This window comes from Prionailurus bengalensis, chromosome D4 (assembly GCF_016509475.1).
Source record: "Prionailurus bengalensis isolate Pbe53 chromosome D4, Fcat_Pben_1.1_paternal_pri, whole genome shotgun sequence".
Lineage (NCBI taxonomy): Eukaryota > Metazoa > Chordata > Mammalia > Carnivora > Felidae > Prionailurus > Prionailurus bengalensis.
The window spans coordinates 55,605,075-55,626,368 of NC_057359.1; the positions used below are offsets into that span (position 1 = coordinate 55,605,075).

The 21,294-nt window shown below is 42.0% G+C and overlaps 1 protein-coding gene across 2 annotated transcripts in view; it reads left to right on the forward strand.

Moving 5' to 3' along the window:
- Positions 1-8,851: 8,851 nt before the first annotated feature.
- NFX1 (nuclear transcription factor, X-box binding 1) overlaps positions 8,852-21,294 on the forward strand; it is a 75,003-nt gene continuing 62,560 nt past the window's right edge. Inside the window, exons 1-2 of one of the 2 annotated variants that reach the window (XM_043566728.1) lie at positions 8,852-9,042; positions 13,588-14,589. In XM_043566728.1, the coding sequence (XP_043422663.1) occupies positions 9,018-9,042; positions 13,588-14,589 (1,027 nt within the window). In that variant the 5' untranslated portion in view covers positions 8,852-9,017. The remainder of the gene's footprint in view (positions 9,043-13,587; positions 14,590-21,294) is intronic. The other variant, XM_043566730.1, reaches the window with a different exon arrangement.

Below are 21,294 nucleotides of genomic sequence, written 5' to 3' on the forward strand. Positions count from 1 at the left end.
ATTTTAATAATATCACTTCAGCCTAAAACCTCTAATACAGGAATAATATAATTTTAATGTTGATTCAGTCTAAAAATCAAACTTAACTGCTAGCATCAGAGGGAAGAATAAAGAACAATCCAGGCCTGGGCCCTCATCTACTGTCTAATAACTACTATGTAGCCTAGTCACTTCACTAACCTTCCTTATTAGTAAAATCATGCTCACTTCACAAGGCTTTTGTGATGAGTCATTGAGGTAATGGTCGTGAGTACAGTTGGCACTTAAACAATACAGGTTTAAACACGATCTACTTCTACATGGATTTTTTGCAGTACAGTATTGTAAATGTATTTTCTCCTTATGATTTTCTTATATTTTCTTTTTCCTCACTTTATTGTTTCTAATACATGTACAAAATATGAGTTAATTGTTTATGTTATTGGTAAGACTTTTGGTCAATAGTAGGCTATTAGTAGTTAAGTTTGGGGGGAGTTAAAAGATGCAGATTTTCAACTGTGCCCTATTCCCCATGTTGTTCAAGGGTTAACTATACTTTGCAGCTTGCTATTCTCATATGAAGGATTATTAACAACAAAAACAGAGGCTTCATTCTTTTCTTGGAAGGTGCCAGGAGTCCAAACTCCTGCCTAATTGCAGGGTCTTTAATGATTCATTCGTGCAGACTAATCTCACCCTCTCAAGAAGCTTTTGTACTATTCATCATTACTTTCTTGAAATCTTCCTTGGCCTCTCTATAATTTCTCATTCAGCTCTTTAAATATTTCTTTCATTATAGTTTCAATCTTGGACTTCCTCTCACCCTTTATATTCTCCTTGAAACATGTCACACCCAACATTTTATGTATTACCTATTGCTAAAGACTCAAAATAATTGTCACTAGTCTAGACCTCTTCATTCTTATTTTCAGTACTGGGCATTCCCAATGAAATGTCCCACCATTACCTAAAATCTGATATCTAAATTGAGCTTATTTTCTTGGGATTCACTCTCAGCAAACATTCCTGCTTTCTTTCTTGCCAATGTTATCAGTGCCCCATATATAGCCAATTGTAATGGGTGATAGTCTTCCAACTAGACCTTTTTAGTGCATTGGATACCCGTGATCAATCATTCTAACAAAATCTCTACTCCCTTGGTTTTTGTGACATTGCTTTCTGGTTTTCCTGTTCTTCTGACTATTCTAAGACTCCTTTCTGAAATCCTCATCGCTCTGAAACACTAACTAATGTTAGTGTTCTTAGGATTCTAACTTTTAGCTATCATACTTCTTTCTTTGATCACTTATATTTACTGAACTCAACTATTCTCATGACTTTACTGACCACTAAATCTATACTTCTATCCCAGATCTTGCCCCTGAGTTTCAGAATCCTATTCATACCCAGTTTTTTGCCTAAGAATTATTTGGATGTTCCAGAAGCCCACAAACACTTCGCATTCAAGTGGCCAAGGTAGCCATTACCTTTCCCTTAGACCTGAATCTCCTCCTCCTGTTTTCCCTGTCTCAGGTCATGGAATCATTATCCTCCATCCAAAACAGAAAGCTCTTGAGTTGTCCTTAATGCCTACATTTTGCCTCACTCTGCACATTCAGTTAATCATCAAACTCTGCTTTTAACTCTACATGTTTCTCAAATCCAACCCCTTCCCTCCTTTCCTCTTTCAACTTTCCTTAACCTAGACATCCATCCCATAATCTTTTGGAATTAATGACTTGCTATCTCTTCGTGCAGTTTCACTTCCTTGAATCCATTCATCACAGCTATACTTACCTTTCTAAAATACAAATCTGGGGGTGCCTGGGTGGCTCAGTCGGTTGAGCACTGACTTTGGCTCAGGTCACGATCCCACCGTTCCCCAGTTCGAGCCCCGTGTCAGGCTCTGTGCTGACAGCTCAGAGCCTGGAGCCTGAGTCAGATTCTATGTCTCCCTCTCTCTCTCTCTGCACTGCCCCCCCCCTTGTGCTCTCTCTCTCTCAAAAATAAATCAACATTAAAATACAAATCTGACCTAGTCACTACTTAATGTCTTTCATGGTTCCCTGACACCTCCAGCAAGGCATACAAAGCTGCCTGTGACTTGGTCCCTGCCTCTCTATAATGGTTTATTGCTTAGTCCTTTCAGAACAACATTCTTTTTTTTTTTTTTTTTTTTTTTTTTTTTTTTTTTTTTTTTTTTGTTACAGAACTGCCTCCCCAATTATAACTGTGTGATTATTGCAAAAATACCAATTAGAGACCAGGCTGTGCCTGTTGAAGTTCTTCCCTTGTATTTACTAAATGGAAACTAGGGGAAATGCTTTCTTCCCCCACCCCCTAAATTCTTTGTCAGTATGAGAAGCTTGAGATATTGAGTCTGGAGGGGAGCCAAGATGAGAGGCCGAATGAAAGAATCCTTATGGCACTGAGCCAAACCTCTGATCCTTGAGATTCCCAGAGTGCTCCAAGTCTCGGCAACTCTTCCTTTAATTCTGTGAACTGAGAATTCTGCCAATAAACCCCTTTATCTGCTTAAACTAGTTGGAGTTGGGTTCCTGTCACTTGCCAATAAGAATCCCAGAAATTTCTCTGCAGCTTCTTTGCTCTGTCCCGCTTTTCAATGTTAAATGCTGTAATAATTGCTTCCACTCCCCCCACATGCACCACAAAGTCGATTTTCTGCTTCTGACCAGTTTTCCTTTTCCTGAAGATTCCTTAACACTTTTATCATTCTGCTAATTCTTGCTGTACTGGGAAAAGAACTAAAGCCAGGACTTGGTCTATGTCAATCTTAGTGAATTTAAGGAAAATGGGGAAGATGAGTCCTGTGGCAAAGTCCCAGGCACAACATAGCCTCTGATAATCACTCCACCAGTAGCTGCCACCAGTCAGTATCTCTGTTCAGTATCTCACCTGTTAACCATTAGAAGCTGAATTGAGTACTGGTGGTATCCTTAGGTTGTAATCTATCAGCACTGGAAGTTTAGCAAGGTCAAAGGAGATTGGAATGATCCAATGATATCATCTCCAAAGGAGATTGGAAAGATCCAGAGTTGAAAGAGGAAAAGAGAGGAGGGGTTGGACTTGAGAAACATGTAGAGTTAAAAGCAGGTCAGATTTGTATTTTAATGTTTATTTTTCAGAGACAGAGACAGAGCACAAGTGGGGAGGGGCACAGAGAGAGGGAGACACAGAATTTGAAAGAACGTAAAAGTTTGGCACTTCAACCTGTATTATCCATATACTATAGCTTTCCTTTTATATTTTCCTACCCTCCCCCCCCCCCATAGATTCTAATATAATGAATCTGAATATGGTGTGGGCACTTGGATTTTTAAAAGCTCCCCAGGTAGTTCTTATATGTAGCCAGAGCTAAGAACCACTGCCCTAGAATGCCTAATCAGTCTCAGTCTGTTTTCATGGACAGTCTGGGCTGTTGCCATCAATTTCTGCAATGGGAAGATAGGCATTGATTGCCCTAAGGCAGAGTTTTCATCCAGAGAAAAAGTTGGGAAGTAGTCCCTCCTCGTCTATTTTTGGGGAGAGTTTGTGAAGGATTGGTGTCAATTCTTTGAATGTATGGTAGAATTCACCAGTGAAGCCATCTGGGCCTGGGTTTTGTTGGAAGCTTTCTTATTACTAGTTAAATCTCTTTACTTGCTATATAGGTCTATTCAGATTTTCTGTTTTTCTTGAGTCCATTTTGCTAGTTTGTATATTTCTAGGAATTTTCCCATGTCATCTTAGTAATCTAATTTCTTAGTACAAAGCTTTTCATAGTATTCCCTTATAATTCTTTTTCTTTCTTTTTTGGGGGGGGGATGGAGCAGAGAGAGAGGGAGAGAATTTTTTCTTTAATGTTTATTATTATTATTTTTTTTTTTTGAGAGAGAGAGAGCACACGGGGAGGGGCAGAGAGAGAGGAGACCAGAGGATCTGAAGCAGGCTCTGCACTGGCAGCAGAGACCCTGATGGGCTCGAACCCACGAACTGTGAGATCATTATCTGAGCCGAAGTCAGACGCTCAATCAACTGAGCCACCCAGGCACCCCACTTTTTACTTCTTTAAAGTTTATAGTAATGTCCCCCTCTTTGATTCCTAATAATTTTTTTCTTTTTTCTTGTCAATCTAAGCTAAAAGACAATTTTTTCTTTTCGTTTGATGAATCACTTTGTTTTCTTGGATTTTTAAAATTTTCTTATTTTTATTTTATTTCTGCTCTAACCTTTATTGTTTCCTTCTACTTGTTTTGGTTTAGTTTGCTTTTCTTTTTCTAGTTTCGTAAGGTAGAAGATTAAGCTAAAGCTACTGATTTGAGGTCTGTCTCTTTTTATTAATAAACTTTATTTTTTGGAGCAGGTTTAGATTCACAGCAGAATTAAGAAGGTACAGAGAATTCCCACATATACCGTGTCCTCACACATGCACAGCCTCCTCCATTATTGACATTCCACACCACAGTGGTACATTTGTTGCAATACATGAACCTACATTGATACATTAATATCACCCAAGGTCCATTGTTTACAGTAGAGTTTACTTTTGGTGTACATTTTATGGGTTTTGACAATGTATCCACCACTGTATCATAGAGAACAGTTGCACTGCCCTAAAAAGCCTCTTCTCTGCCTATTTTTCTTTCCCGTCCCCTAAGCCCTAGCAATTGTCTCCACAGTTTTGCATTTTCCAGAATGTCGTATAGTTGGAATCATACAGAATATAGCCTTTCAGATTGATTTCTTTCACTTAGTGATATGCATTTGTTTCCTCCATGTATTATTCATGGCTTGACAGCTCATTTCTTTTCAGTACTGAATAATATTCCAGTGTCTGGACTTTGTTTTTTAATGTTTATTTTGAGAGAGAGTGAGAGCAGGAAAGGGGCAGAGAATCCCAAGAATCCCGAGAGGATCCCAGAATCCCCTCTGTCAGCACAGAGCCTTACATGGGGCTCGAACCCACAAACCGTGAGATCACGACCTGAGCCGAAACCAAGAGTCAGACACTTAACCAACTGAGCCACCCAGGTGCCCCTGGACTTTTTAAATGCAAGTAGTTATAGCTATAAATTTCCATCTGAATACCACTTTTATTACTTGTCATACATTTTGGTATGTTGTATGAAATACTGTTTGTATAGGGAGGGCAAGATAATTGTTTACTTACTTCATTTACAAGTTTTGAAAATAACATTTTCCCTAGTATGCCAGTTATGAATTATTGCTATTCAGTTCCAAATTTATCCTTTTTGCTTGCTCTGTGAAATGATGTGGACCCTTTTAAATATTTATCCAAGGGGTGCCCAGGTGGCTCAGTCAGTTGAGCATCCAACTTTGGCTCAAGTCATGATCTCGTGGTTCGTGAGTTCAAGCCCTGCATAGGGCTCATTGTTCTCAACGCAGAACCTGCTTCAGATCCTCTGTCCCCCTCTCTCTGCCTCCACCCCCCGCTTGTGCTTTCTAAAAAAATAAACATTTAAAAAATATATCCTTTATCAGCTGGCAGATACTAAAATTTGTCAGTAGAGGGCACCAGAGAGATATCACAGGAGGAAAAGGTTTTGTTTCCTGTTTCTACAGTTTGAGTTACGCAGGCTTCTGTGCTACAGGCAGCTTCTCCAGTGTTTGGCTCCTGCAACATACAGAGCTTCTTCAGCCCCTGGCCTTTTCAGTTTCTGGTGGCCAACAGCCAGAAACTGCTCATGGCACCACCTCAGGTGGTTTATAGTAGAGTGCCTTTTCTGAGACATCTCCCCATGATTTACTTTCCCTAGCATCCTACATGGTAGATTTCTAGCAGCTTCTGCCATTGTAGCACCACACTGCTTCCTTGCCATCTAGTGAGCCACAGACACATCCTCTCTGAGAAGGTCCGCACCTCAGCTCTGAGGCGATCTTCAGTGGGCAGTCTATCTCAACCATAGAGGTAGTGGCTGTTCCTTATATTGCTAATTCTTTATTATTTTAGAGTTGTTTTTTTTTACTTCTTTACTAGTCAATTCCTTATTTCTCCAATCCTCTGTTATAGTTGATAAGTCTTTAAATAAATAAAACCTTCTCTGTTCAGATGACTGTGTGGTTCCTCTCTGAACTGGACCCAGACTAAAACATCAGGTAATTAAAAAAAAATTTTTTTTTTACATTTATTCATTTTTGAGAGACAGAGACAGAGCACAAGCAGGGGAGGGGCAGTGAGAGAGGGAGACACAGAATCTGAAGCAGGCTCCAGGCTCAGAGCTGTCAGCAGAGCCCGATGCAGGGCTCAAACTCACAAACCGCACGATCACAACCTGAGCCAAAGTCAGACGTTTAACTGACTGAGCCACCAACATCAGGCAATTTCTTTTTTTTTTTTTTTCAACGTTTATTTATTTTTGGGACAGAGAGAGACAGAGCATGAATGGGGGAGGGGCAGAGAGAGAGGGAGACACAGAATCGGAAACAGGCTCTAGGCTCTGAGCCATCAGCCCAGAGCCCGACGCGGGGCTTGAACTCCCGGACCGCGAGATCGTGACCTGGCTAAAGTCGGACGCTTAACCGACTGCGCCACCCAGGCACCCCAACATCAGGCAATTTCTAAAGGTGACAATATAGTTTGTTTGTTTGATGAGCTGATGTGTCAAAATTAAGGATTTATGTTCAGTAAAGTACAAAATTAATAGACAATGGAAGAGAAAACTGAAATGTCTAAAAATGATAAGGAATTGATATCTGCAATATATAAGAAACCATCAGCAAGAAAAATAAAGCAACCCCAATAGTAAAATGGGCAATGGGGGCACCTGGGTGGGTCAGTCAGTTAAGCATCTAACTTCAGCTCAGGTCGTGATCTCAGGGTTTGTGAGTTCAAGCCCTGAATCGGGCTAGCTGCTGCCAGCGTGGAGCCTGCTTCGGTTCTTCTGTCTCCCTCTCTCTGCTCCTCCCCTACTTGCGCTCACTCTCTCTCAAAAATCAAAAAAAGAAAGAAAGAAAGAAAAATGGCCAACGGATGTAAATTTAAAAAGAAGAAACTAAAAAGATCATTAAGAAATGTTCAGATTCATTAGTAATCAAGTGCAAATTAAAACTACAATAAGGTATCACATCACACCCGTCGGTATGGAAAAAGTTTGGAAGCTGGACACTGGTTATATTTCAAATATACCTCAGATCTGTCCTCTTCTCTCCATCTCATTTGCTGTCACTCTAGTCCAAGGCCACCATCATCTTCCGCATTAGTGTAATACAAAAATGTAACTGATCTACCCACTTCTATGCTTTCTCCCCCCACAATTCACTGTTTCCTTGGGTGGAAGAGAAATCTAAGTGTAGCTCAGATACCACTTCTTTGCTTAGAACCCTTCAATAACTTCTTACTGCACTTGGAATAAAATCCTTTATCATGGCCTGCAGGTGATCTGAGTGATCTCCTTACCTAACTCTTCAATTTCATACTGTGCCACTCTTCTTGCTTACTATTCTCCAGCAGATACTTCAACATCTTGAACACTTCAAGGTCTTTCCTTCTTCATACCCTCTGCACATACTATTCCTTCTCTCTGAATCCTCATGTAGCTAGCTAGCTCCTTCTCATCTTTCTTTCTCCTCAAAGATCCTGGCCACCTTTTCTGGAGCAGATCCCATTAAGTCTCTATCACTGTTACCCTGCCTATTTCTTTCATATGCTAACATATTTTGCTAACATATTTTGAAATTATTCTACAAGTTATTAATTTATAAATTATTTAGTTTTTAATTTCCTCTACTAGATAATGCACTTCATGAGGGTGGGGACCATGTTCGTCTTTTTCACCATCTACCTCCAGCACTTAAAGCAATGCCTAAGGACGTATTAAAACACGTGAATGGGGCTCCTGGGTAGCTCAGTGGGTTTAGGGTCCCACTCTTGATTTCAGCTCAGGTCATGATTCCAGGGTCATGGGATCCAGCCCCGGGTCAGCTCCATGCTGGTAAGATCCTCTCTCTCCCTCTGTTTCTCTCCCCCACTAGCACACTCTCTCTCTAAAATAAAATTTAAAAATCGTTTGTCTTTTGGCTAAGATCAAGTGTAAAAAAGCAAACAGAAAAACCCACATGTGAATTAATCTATTTCATGTTTTCTTTACAAATGCAGTTGCTTCACACTTAAATGTTATGTTCTAGTTAGTAATGCAACAACAAAACAAACTCCACACGCTCATTTAAAATTCTGTTACTTTCGGACCCCCAGAGTGTCTCAGTCCGTTGAGCATCTGAGCATCCAACTTAGGCTCAGGTCATGAGTTTTGAGCCCCGCAACTGGCTCTGTGCTGATAGCTCAGAGCCTGAAGCCTGCTTCAGATTCTGTCTGTCTGTCTCTCTCTCTGCCCCTCCCTGTCTCTCTCTCAAAAATAAACATTAAAAAAAATTTTTTTTACTGCTGTTAATTTACAAATTATCAGTGCCTCCATACTTTCCTCTTTATGTTCAGTATCCATCTTATTTTATTGTCATCTGCCGGTTCAAGTCCTTTACCATTTCTAACACATGGTTTTTATATCGCTTTTTGGCTTAGAAGTTATCTAACTTCTTTGTAAGAGTTCTCTGTATATTAGCCTTGTTATCGTTTGTTTTTACGTTATTTTCCCCCACATTCCCTTGCGACTACTTAGCAGGGTTTTGTTTTTTAACTTCAAACCTGAACTACTCTAGGTAAGGTGACGTCTGAGTTGACTCCAGCAGGCCATGTGAAGTTGGTTGGGTGCCAGGGCAACAGAGCATGGTAGCAAGAGAGCACCGCGAATCTCAAAAAGAAAAACAATGACTACGCAAATTCCTGCACGCTCCCACACCCGGCGCGAGCTTTACTACCTACAGCCAGGACTGTAGGCCGGCGCCTGGCGCTTGTGTCTGACGTCACCGACGTACCGCACAGTTCACTCAGGCAGCGCAACCTCCGTGGCTGTCCACCGCGCGCGCAGAGGCGACTAGTCTTGCGGCGCCGGAAGTCGAGGGCACGTGACCGGGTGACAGCCCTTTCTAGGTTGCAGGGCTCGCTTTAGGTGTTGCGGCACGGGATGGCGGAGGCGCCTCCTGTCTCAGGTACTGTCCCGGCCCGCGCGGGACTGGGCCCCTCTCAGGGAGCGGAAATTGGGTCAGTGACGAGTCCTAGGGGCCCGGCCATTCATATCGCGAGAGTGGCGCGTACTAGGGCTGGGGATAGTGGCTCGGAAGGGCCAAGCCACGCGCGTCGTGGGTATCGAGACCTCGCCCGTTCACCACTGGGCTGTGAAGTCCCCGCAGCTGGGTCTCCAGGGAGAGCGGGTTTGTCCCAGCGCCAAGCGAATCGATGTGGGCGTCCCGCCTTCAGCCCGGCCCTACTGGGGCAGAGGCCGCCCTGATCTCCAGAAGGCGGGCGGCGGCCCAGTCACCGCCAGTGACGATGGCGGGCTCTCCATGCGTAGCGGGTTGGCGCTTCCTGGGGCAGCGGAGCGGGCTCGACCCGGACATCAGTGGTTTCCAATCTCAGACTGCTACAGACTCGCAATGTGACTGAGTCTCCGTTTCCTCATCTATCAGTTGGGAGTGAATATGTTAATTCCTGTGAAGGCTCCCGCCCTGTACTGTACCTGTTCCGTAATTGTTAGCTCGCTTCTCCTGGAGTTAGCTCTGTGTGTAAAACACCCTCATTTGGCTGTAAATGTAACATCCATTTCCATTTCCTTCAAGGTGTACTTTAGGTCTTTGTTATCCAAACTTTACATCGCGACTCAGTGCACACGTGTAAATACAAAAGCGAACCAAAAGTTTCAGAAAGTAATGTTCTTCCTTGCTGTCTGCAGTATGCTCTATTTTCTGTTTTATTTGAAAAAATACTTGTCACACCCACTACAATGATTTGATTTCAGGACCCACTCTTAATGAAAAACAGGACAGCAATTTGCAGCATGTGGTTTGTAGTCTTAGTTCAAGACTCACTGATTTGAGTGAGTCACTGCCACTTAACCAATGTTGGGGCACTAGGAAGAATATATATGTATTTGTGTACTGGGTGGCAGGTAAAATGTACTTGTTACTGTGGGTCTCAGTAAAAAAAAAAAAAAAAAAAGTGTTTTCCAAACCCTAGTCCTGATTTAGGTATTGAGTCATCTTGGGGGATAGGAACTTTTTTAGGCTGGTGTTTTGTCATTCTCCCACACGTTTTTTTCCCCCCAGATCCTCAACTGAATCCATTGATCTTCCCATCCTCAGGCTCACTTCTGGCCCATTTCTACACCTGTCAGTGTTTGAGGCCAGAATGGGTAGGATTTGTTGTGAGTTACAGTTTTGGCCTCCTGTATTCTGCCCCAGGTTACAACCTCCTCCCCATCTACTGTGGCAAAGTCCCCTAGTCCAAAGAACTATCCCATGTTCTTATTTTAGCATCATCTCTAGCCCACACCCCCATCTCCACTCAGCGTTTAGTTCTCTTGCCCACTTCTGTCCTCAAATAGCAGAGCAGTTCAGGGATATATTTCTGCCCATGGGCAGACTCTCCAAATGTCTGCTTTGTTTCTGGACTTCATAATCTATTGGATTTCCCTTTACTCTTCTCCACTCATCTGCTGGACACTTAACTATTCTGCTGTGTTATCTTGAATGTAGGGTACCACTTGTATCCTCTTTACCAAGTAACTTCTAGCTACTTAAAATACTAAGAAAAAAAGGGGGGAGTGTCTCAGTTCTTTGTGTCTTGGGTGCAGTTTACTGATTCATGTGCCCTTTTCCCCTTCCTCCTGTCTCTTAAGGGCCTCTCTGAGGACATTACCTACTACCTCATGTCTAATGGAACACATACTGTATATGAATAGGTGCTGCCCTATCTAGACTCTGTAGTTGCATCAACTCCTTACAGCTTAACATGGAACACCTTCCTCCCATCCTTTACCAAGCTAATCTGCACAACTTTACTGGCTTCTTTTGCCCCTCTCCCACTTTGTTTCTTCAAGAAGGAGAGGACTATACAACACCCATTTGGTCTAATCTTCCCATTCTTACCTTTATGTTTTCTCTTATGTTTGTGAAACATCTCCTTTGCCACCTTATGAATTTGTCTAATCCCCTTTTTGTTTTGTAAGGCCTTCCACCCCACCCCCAGAATTGCCTGTGTGAAAACCATCAGGACAAATCCTGGATTGAGTGAAAGGTTACGCTATGACCTTTATGATCTCATTCAGTTCTTGAGTATGTGATTCTATGGTATCCACTACCCAAACTCTGACAGTGTAGTGTAAGAGTGTGGTCTCTAGGGCCATATAGCCAGGGGTGGAATCTTGAGTCTGCTTTGGAACATGTCTGTGGTCTTTGACAAGTAACTTTTTCAGTCTCAGTTTTCTCATCAGAAATGTAAGAATTAAATGAGTCAACAGATGCAAAGTGCTTAGAATAGTGCCTGGCGCATGTTAATTACCTAATAAATGTTAGGGTTTATTATTAAACCTGAAACCCACAGGCTCAGTACTGTACCCATTTGTGGTCAGGTCTGTGTATTTTAGATATTCGGTAGCCCTAACAGCAACAATAAAGCACTATTTTAACCACTGTATATATGTTACTAACTTGCTTTATTCTTCATAGCAACTCTTGGATGTAGGGATTATTACTGTCTCCATTCCTTATAAAAAAAATTAGGATTAAGTTACTTGCATACAGACATAAGTGATGGGCAAGTACATAAACACATGTCTTCCAGGCTTTGTTGATTCATAGTACAGTTGACCCTTGAACTATGTGGGGGTTAGGGATGGCAACCCCCCTGCACAGTGGAAAATCCACATTTAACTTATGACTCCCCGGAAACTTAACTACTATCAGGCTACTGTTGACCAGAAACCTTACCAATGACATAAACATTTGATTAACACAGATTTTACATGATATATGTATTATATACTTACATACTCTTGCAATAAAGTAAAGAAAATGTTATGAAAAAAATGAGGAAGAGAAAATACATCTACAGTACTGTACTGTAAACAATTCATGTATAAGTGGACTTACTGTAGTTCAAAACTGTGTTGTTCAAGGGTCAGCTGTATGATCTATATGCTACACATCATTCTGGCTTTTTAATTTTTTTAAATGTTTATTTTTGAGAGAGAGACAGAGTGTGAGCAGGGGAGGGGCAGAGAGAGAGGGAGACACAAAATATGAAGCAGGCTCCAGGCTCTGAGCAGTCAGCACAGAGCCCAACGCAGGGCTCGAACTCACGGACCGCGAGATCATGACCTGAGCTGATGTCGGATGCTCAACCAACTAAGCCACCCAGGCGCCCCTCATTCTGGCTTTTCTACTAACTAGTTTTGTATCTTTAGGCAAATCATTTAGTCTTTGGGCTTCAGGGACAAAGAAGCATCTTGAGGGAAAAAAATGAGTGGGTTGAAGAGGCATATGCTTAATTTTTGAGACTCAGATTCTGGACCATATCATAAAGGTTATGTATGGAAAACCTAAAATACATTCCTGGAGGGAACAGGTGGGAACTAATGTACTCATTGTGTTAAGTACTATCAATATGAAATTTTGATTAAATTTCACAATAACCCTTTGAAATAGTATTGTCATCTTTCGTCATGGGTGAAGAAATGAAGGCTAAAAGCAGTATCCCTAAGCTCATACCATCCATCAGTTGGAGGACCAGACTTCAAACTGATTTTGTCTGACTCCAAAGCCTGTTTGCTTGATATTATACAATGCTATCTTAGAGTTTTGAAAGACCACATGGAACCTGCTGTTTGATTCTCACCCCTGAACTGTATGCTGACCTAAAATTTTTTATAAAACAAATGCAGGTATAAATCATGCCTATCGGGGTGCCTGACTGGCTCAGTTGGCTCAGCATGCAACTCTTGATCTTGGGGTTGTGAGTTCAAGCTCCACATAAAGCAGAGAACTTACATTAAAAATAATAATAATAGCAATAAAAATAATAATACTAGGGATGCCTGGGGGGCTCATTCAGTTAAGCATCTGACTTTTGATTTCAGTCATGATCTCAGTTGTGAGATCGAACCCCATATCTGTGGAATCTGCTTAAGATTCTCTCTCTCCCTCTGCCCCTCCCCTGCTTGTTCCTGCTCTCTCTCTCTTGCTCTTGCTCTTTCCCTCTCTCTCAAAAAAAAATAATAATAATAATGCCTGATCACTCAGATGAGCGGTTTTACTTAGCAGTTTGTTTTTTTTAATGTTTACATATTTTTGAGAGAGAAAGAGAGCATGAGCAGGGAAGGGGCAGAGAGAGAGGGAGACACAGAATCCGAAGCAGGCTCCAGGCTCCAAGCTGTCAGCACAGAGCCCAACGTGGGGCTCAAACCCACGAACCATGAGATCATGACCTGAGCCAAAGTCAGAGGCTTAACTGACTGAGCCACCCCCGTGCCCTGTTTACTTAGCAATTCTTAGCAGTGGCTATTGGTGAAGCTACTGGACATGGAATGGTCAGTCTTCCACAAGCACCTTGAACCTATCACATTCACAGGAAAAGTAGGCCTTAATAAGGGCCTGTTTTATATAGTCCTTAGGAAAATAACTTTTAGATATGCCCTAGGGACTTGTGGGTTTCATGGGTGACAATTTCTTTACTGGCGTGTCTATTTTTTTATGTCCTAGGTACTTTTAAATTCAATACGGATGCTGCTGAGTTCATTCCTCAGGAGAGAAAAAATTCTGGTCTAAATTGTGGGAGTCAAAGGAGATTAGATTCTAATAGGATTGGTAGAAGAAATTACAGTTCACCACCTCCTTGTCACCTTTCCAGGCAAGTCTCTTATGATGACATCTCTGGTATTCATCAGCACAGTTATCTTTTGGGAAGCAAACCTAAGAGTCAACAAACTTCTTTCCAGTCCTCTACTTCTAACAAATTACTCAAGAGCCATGGCCTTCAGAATCAACCTTGGCAGAAATTGAGGAGTGAAAAGCAACATATCAAGGTCAAGAAAGTACAGAATCTCACTGACCAGTCCTCAGATGCAGCTAGCTTAGAAAATGTGGCCAGGCCAGAGAGTGGGACAAACCCCAGAGAGCACAGCCCTTCTGAGAGTGAGAAGGAAATTGTTGGTGCAGATCCCAGAGGAGCAAAACCCAAAAAAGCAGCGCAATTTGTATACAGCTATGGTAGAGGACCAAAAGTCAAGGGAAAACTCAAATGTGAGTGGGGTAACAGAATGACTACAAAATCTGAGGATGCTGGACCTGAAAATACCAAACCTGTGGGGGTTATCCACTCTGACTCTTTGGACACATCCTTTAGGAAAGGAGTATCGGATGGGTATGGGGCCAGACGCAGTGAGCAAAGAAGATACCCACAGAAAAGGCCTCCCTGGGAAGTGGAAGGGGCTAGGCCACGACCAGGTAGGAATCCACTAAAACAAGAGGGCCAACGACATACAAATGCCGGACCCAGAAACAATATGGCACCCATTCCAAAGGATAATCTTAATGAAAGGCCAGCAAAATCTGCCTGTGACGATGGGAATTTGGCAGTTGTCAACAAGTCTTCCAGAAGGATTGACCCAGAGAAATGTGCTGTAAGGAGGCAGGATCCTCAAGTAGCATCTTTCCCCCGAGGCAAACAGAACCACGTGCTAAAGAATGTGGAAACGCACACAGGTAAATCTACCTAGATAGTGGAAATGTTTTGTCTTGTTTTGTTTTGATAGATAATAAATTCATGCAATTTAGGAGCTAGAAAATATTAAAAGATATACAGTGAGGGATGCCTGGGTAGCTCAGTCAAAGTGTCTGACTCTTGATTTCGGCTCAGGTCATGATCTCAGTTTGTGAGTTTGAGCCTTGCGTTGGACTCCAAACTAACAGTGCAGAGCCTGTTTGGGATTCTCTCTCTACCCCCATCTCTCTCTCTGCCCCCGTCCCCCACGCTCTCAAAATAAACTTAAAAAAAAAAAAAAAGTATGAAATGAAACATCTCTTTCTATCTTTGTTCATCATCTGCCTGCCTGGGTCTTACCACCACTTGCTCCCTTCCCCAGTAAGTAACCACTTACTTAGTTTTTCTATATTATAAGCAAATACAAATACGGAACTTTTTTCTTTTTTTTTTTTTCTTTTTTTTTTTTTTAACATTTATTTATTTTTGAGACAGAGAGAGAGCATGAACAGGGGAGGGTCAGAGAAAGAGGGAGACACAGAATCCGAAACAGTCTCCAGGCTCTGAGCTGTCAGCACAGAGCCCGACGCGGGGCTCGAACCCACGGACCGTGAGATCTTGACCTGAGCCAAAGTCGGATGCTTAACCGACTGAGCCACCCAGGCACCCTGGAACTTTTTTTCTTAATAAAGAATTTTAGTAAGGGATTTTTATTTATTTATTTTTTTTTTTTTTTTTAAATTTTTCTTTTCCCCAGCGTTTTTATTTATTTTGGGGACAGAGAGAGACAGAGCATGAACGGGGGAGGGGCAGAGAGAGAAGGAGACACAGAATCGGAAACAGGCTCCAGGCTCTGAGCCATCAGCCCAGAGCCCGACGCGGGGCTCGAACTCCCGGACCGTGAGATCGTGACCTGGCTGAAGTCGGATGCTTAACCGACTGCGCCACCCAGGCGCCCCAGTAAGGGATTTTTAAAATGCAGATGTGGGTCTTATAGATGTTTGGTTACAAGATTTTTTTTTTTTTAATATAAAAGCACAGGTAAGGGATGGTAACATCTCCACTGCCTTTCCTTATTCCAGCCTGCATCGTCTCTTGTCTGCTCATCTGCAAAATGTCCTAACCATTCTTGGCCATCTTCATTTTCTCTCTTTCAGTCCATCTCTTACACCAGCATCAGAGAATGATCTTTCTAAAATACATATTGAACTGTGTCACTCCCCTGTTTATTTCTGTTCACTTGTTTTCACCACATGCAGATTCTGGCTTCTTCCTTACCCAGCCACCCCACCTTATGCTGCATCAGCCCCCCCACCACATTGTATTCTCTGTACTCTATGTTGTTTCATCTTTCCCTGCTGTTGTATATATGGCTCTCTTCTTCTAGAATGTCTGCCATTTGATTCACTAATGAATCCTTACTCTTTTTAAATTGCTCTTTTAAAAAATACTTATTTTTTTGAGAGTGAGAGAGTGCACACATTAGGGAGGGGGGTGCAAAAGGAGGGGAAGAGAGACTCCCAAGCAGGCTTCATGCTCAGTGCAAAGCCTGACACAGTGCTTGATCCCACGACCCTGGGATCATGACCTGAGCTGAAATCAAGAGTCGGATGCTCAACTGACTAAGCCACCCAGCACTCCTCTTACTCATTTTTTAATAGCTAGTTTAGCCACATGTCCAGGAAACCTTTCTTACTTCCACAGATGGCATTAATCTTCAATAGCCCTACGATGTCTTTCCCTTAAACGTACACGTTTCCGTTATAGCAGTTAGCACTGGAAGCCATCATTGTTTATATGTCGATGCCCAACACTAATCTGTAAGCTTCCTGAAAGCAAAGATTATTTTTTATATCCCTATTGCTTAACATAGCTCTTAGAACATAATAGGTATTCCACTCTGTTGGAAGGTTCTTCTTTATTTTGAACTAAAAACTTCTTTCCAGTAAATACTTTCTATCCCCTGGTTCAGGTTCTGTCCTCTGAAGCAACACAGCAACCAGTCTCTCTCACCAGTTTCCCACCTCCTCATTGCAAATCAGCTTTTTTGCAGTATTTGAAGACACCTCTCATTTTGCCTTGAGTGTGTATATATTTCGTACAGGCTAAACAGTTTCGTTCTTGTAGCTGTCCTTGTGGACCTTTACCATCTGGTCTCCCTCCAGTTTAATGTACGTAGCCCAGCCCAACACATGAAGTCACCACCTACCCAGGACTGTTTTTACCCTGGCTTATAGTACTTCTAGCTCTCTTTTGCTCCCCTAGGCAGTCCTTCCTCTTGGGACCTCAACTTGTGTATGAACAAAGGTAGCATTATACTAGAGTTGTCTTTGAATTCTTAAGGCTGGTTAATAGTTTCCTTTTGCTTCATAACAAATTATCACAAAAATGTAGTGGCTTGAGATAACACAAATTTATTATGTCACAGTTTCTTTGGGTCAGGAGTTTGTGTATCTGTTAGCCTAGTTCTCTACTCAGAGCCTCACAGGTCTAAAATTTGGCCAGGGAGAAACCTCATCTGAGGCATGGGGTCTTTCATGCTCACTGGTTGTTGGTAGGATTTAGTTCTTTATGGGTGTAGGGTGAGGTCCCCTATTCTTGCTGACTATTGACTGAGGGTCACTCTCAGCTGTTAGAGGTTACCTGCAATTCCCTACCACATTGCCCTCTACACAACATGGCACTTATCTTCTTCGAGGTCTATAGGAAAACATCTGCTAGAGATTCTTCAAATCTCTCTGACTTCTTTCTCTGATCCCTAGACTCTTTTTAAAGGGTTCACCTGATTATATCAGGCCCACTGAGACTCAAGGGGAGGAGATTATATAGGGCATGCACACCTGTATGCATGTGGGAATCTTAGAGGCCATCTTAGCGTTTTGCCTAACAAATCTCTCTTGGCCTCACATCCCCACATATTCTTGAGAACACTTTATTCATATTTATAGAATAAATACTATGTACCGAGCACTGTTCTAGGTACTGGGAATACACTCCTAGTGAGATTTGCATTCTGGTAGGGAAGGCAGGCAGAGAGCACTTAAACCAATATTTAGTATGTCAGGTTGTGGGTAAGTGCTAAAAAAGAAATATAAAGCAGTTTAAGAGGACAGAGTAAAGGGGGGCGCTAGTTTAGATATGTTGGTCTGTTTGATGAGACAAGTACACCATGTGGCTTTCTGTAAAGTGTACCCAGCAGAGGAAGAAGCAAGTTTAGATTAGGGTGTGAACAACAGAGAAGCAGGCAGCAGAGGAGGTCAGAGAAATCACAGGGGCTGGATCATGTGAGGCCCTTGGATGTGGTTCTGATTAAGAAGATCAGAAGCAGCTGGAAGGTTTTGGGAAAAGGGATGACATGATCTTCCTAGCAGCTGTGTGGAGAATTGTCTGTAAGGAAGCAAGGGGATAAGTTAGGAGTTGTTGGAGCAATTGACGTAGTTGATGATGGAGACTTGGACTAGGGTGGTAGTGTTGGTAAAGGTAAGAATGTTAGACTTTGGATGTGTTTGGAAGATAAAACTGACAGGATTTGCAGATAGACTAGATGTTTGCTCCAAGAGAATGAGAGGAGTCAAAGATGAAGCCAACACTTTTGTGTTTGAATCACATAAAAGAATAGAATTGCCAGGGCACCTGACTGGCTCATTCAGTGGAGTAAGTCACTCTTGATCTCTGAGTTGTAGGCTTTAGCCCCACCTTGGGTATAGAGATTACTTAAAAAATAAAATCTTAAAAACAAACAAACAAAAAAAAAAACGAATAGAATTGCCATGTACTGGAGTGTGAGCCTGGGAGAGGAAAGGGTGTTGTTTGTTTTCAAAACTTTTTAGTTTGAGATAATTTTAGATTTATAGAAAAGTTGCAAAATAGTACAGAGAATACCCATATATCTTTCACAGCTTTGTCTAATGTTAATATCTTACATAACCAACTCTTATCCTTTGTCAAAACTAGGAAATTAACACTGGTACAGTAGTATAAACTAAACTGTAGACTTTATTTGGATTTCACCATTTTTTTCCACTAACATCCTTATTTTGTTCCAGGATCCAGTCCAGGATACCACGTTGCATTTAGTCATCATGTCTCCTTAGTCTCCTTTTAGTCTTAGTCTTCTTGTTGGAAAAGTTTTCTTGGTCTTTCTTGTTGGAAAAGTTTGGATATGTTTTGTCCACTCCTCGTTCAGGAAAGATAGATAATTTGGTTAAGTAGGGAGTTAAGAATTCGAGAAGAGATCTGGACTGGAGATGTAAACTTGGGAACTTTCAGCATGGAGTCCTCTAACAGACTAAAGGAGGTCACCTAAGATGTGAGTGTAGTTAGAGAAGAAAAGTTTGAGGATGGAGCCTTCCTGTAACTCAGTGTTTAAAGGTTGGAAGGTAAGGACCCAGCAAAGGAGACAGAGAATAAGTAGCAGTTGAACTAGGAAGTGAACCATGTTTTAAATGCCAAACTAAAAATGAAATTCAAGGAGGGAGTGATCAGTTGTGCCAAATGCTACTGATGGATCCAGAAAGATGACAACTGCATATTGACTGGTGGATTTGGCACTGAGAGTTATTGTTCTTGATAAGACAGTTTTGGTGGAGTGGTGGATATAAAAACTTGATTGGAATGGAAAGAAAGGATTAAAGTCTCTATGGCTGCTTGCAAGTGGTCTTTGCTAACTCGCATTCTGTACTGAGAGAAACTAGCACTGCTTCTATTCTTCCAGGCTCTCTGTAGCCCTCATTCTGTGGTAGCAAGATCCCCTGTATCCTTAGTAAGTTTCTCCTCCGCTTCCTAATTAATCTGTGGCCTTCTGTAAGTTCACCACATTTCCTTACGGCCTTTCAGTGCCTGCTGTTTTTCCTTATCCCACTTGCCTTAGTTTCTGAAAGATGAGAGGAGTGTGCTCCTCCATCAGTGTCATTTGTGAACCATTATTTTTCTACCTTTGTATCAAAATCCCTGCTCCTTTGAACTTAATGCTATATCACCTTTTGGCTACATCACCTTCCTGTCTCTTTATTGTTGTCATGTATTAGCCTCCAAATCTCCCAGCCCCAGCCCTCATTTATTAATGCCTCCAGCCTATATCTTTCCTCTTGCCCAATGGTTCTCAAAGTGTTGCAGAGCAGCAGTCCTCAGCAACGCCAGGGAGCTTGTTAGAAAAGCATATTCCTGTGCCTCACCTCAGACTTACCAAACAGAAGTTCTAGGAATAGGGCCCAGCAATCTTATTTTTTAACAAGCCTCCTGGTAACTCTGATTGGAGAACTACTGATTTACTATAAATCCTGCTGTTTGTCTGGGTGACTATAGTGATCATATGGATTATACCATCCTCATATTCTTTGATCTTCTCAACCACAGTGACCTTTGCCTTCATTATACTTCTACACCCGCTACTACTTTCTGACCATAACCTCCTGTCCTTCTGGTTCTCTCAGTCTCTTACACCCACTAACTGTATTGTCAGCCATCTATCCTTCTTTATTCCCTCTTTAGGCTGGGCCTTATTGTACTTTTGAAGTATTATCCTTCTGAGAAGCCATTTGGCAGAATCCCCACCCTGGATTGATGCTGCAGTCTACCTTTTCTGCTCCATCTGGATAACAGGATGCTGTTCCAGGAAATCATACAGTAGTACAGATTTGGTGCTGTGGAAGATTCTCTCACCTTCTCAGGGAAGTCTTCCTGATCATCCTGTTTAGATCTATAATATTCCCCCCACTACTAGCATTCCCCATCCCTTACTGGTTTATTTTTCTCCAAAGTACTTCCCACTGTTTGATGATGCTACTTCTTTTTCATTGTTTATCATATTCCCCTACTAGATAATAACTTCCTGAGAGCAGAAAAGTTTTGTCTGTTTTGTTCACTGTATATCCTTAGTGTTTAAACAATGCCAATGCCTGGCACATAGTAGGTTCTCAGTAAATATTTTTGTTTAGTGATTTCTCCAACTTCAGTTGACTTTCCATACTGCCTATTTTCCCCTTATATGACCTTGGTCAGCTGTCCTTCCCATTTTCATCTAAGAGTACCCCCAAATCTTTTCCAGTCTTGTTCAGATCTTCCTGCCATTCATCTACCTCAGTCTCAGTGGACCTCCTTGCCTCCTATGAGATCATCAGGCATAATTTTCTCAACTTTTTGCTCCCTTTAGGCAAACTCAGAGAAATCTGCCTATTCTTTTCTTTCATTTTGAACTCTCCTTTATTTCCTTCCATCAGTCTTTCACATCTGCTATTGCAAGTTCTCAGCCTAAAGCTCTTCTTAAGTCTGTCCTATGCTCTAAAAGAAAAACTCCCGTCATGTGGCCTCCTGGTAGTGTTTCCTTTCCTTCCATTACAGTCTAATCAAGAGTCACCACTCTGGGGCGCCTGGGTGGCTCAGTCGTTTAAGCGTCCGACTTCAGCTCAGGTCATGATCTCATGCTCCGTGAGTTGGAGCCCTGCGTCAGGCTCCGTGCTGACGGCTCAGAGCCTGGAGCCTGCTTTGGATTCTGTGTCTCCCCCTCTCTCTGCCCCTCCCCTGCTCATGCTCTGTCTCTCTCTGTCTCAGAAATAAATAAAAACATTTAAAAAATTAAAAAAAAAAAAAAAAGTCACCAACCCTGTTTCCTTTTCCCTGTTTTGATTCACTTCTCAGTCCTCTGCCATCATCACCACTGACTCAGAGAGCTACTGGTAGGGTCATTAATGCCTTCCTATTTGCCACAG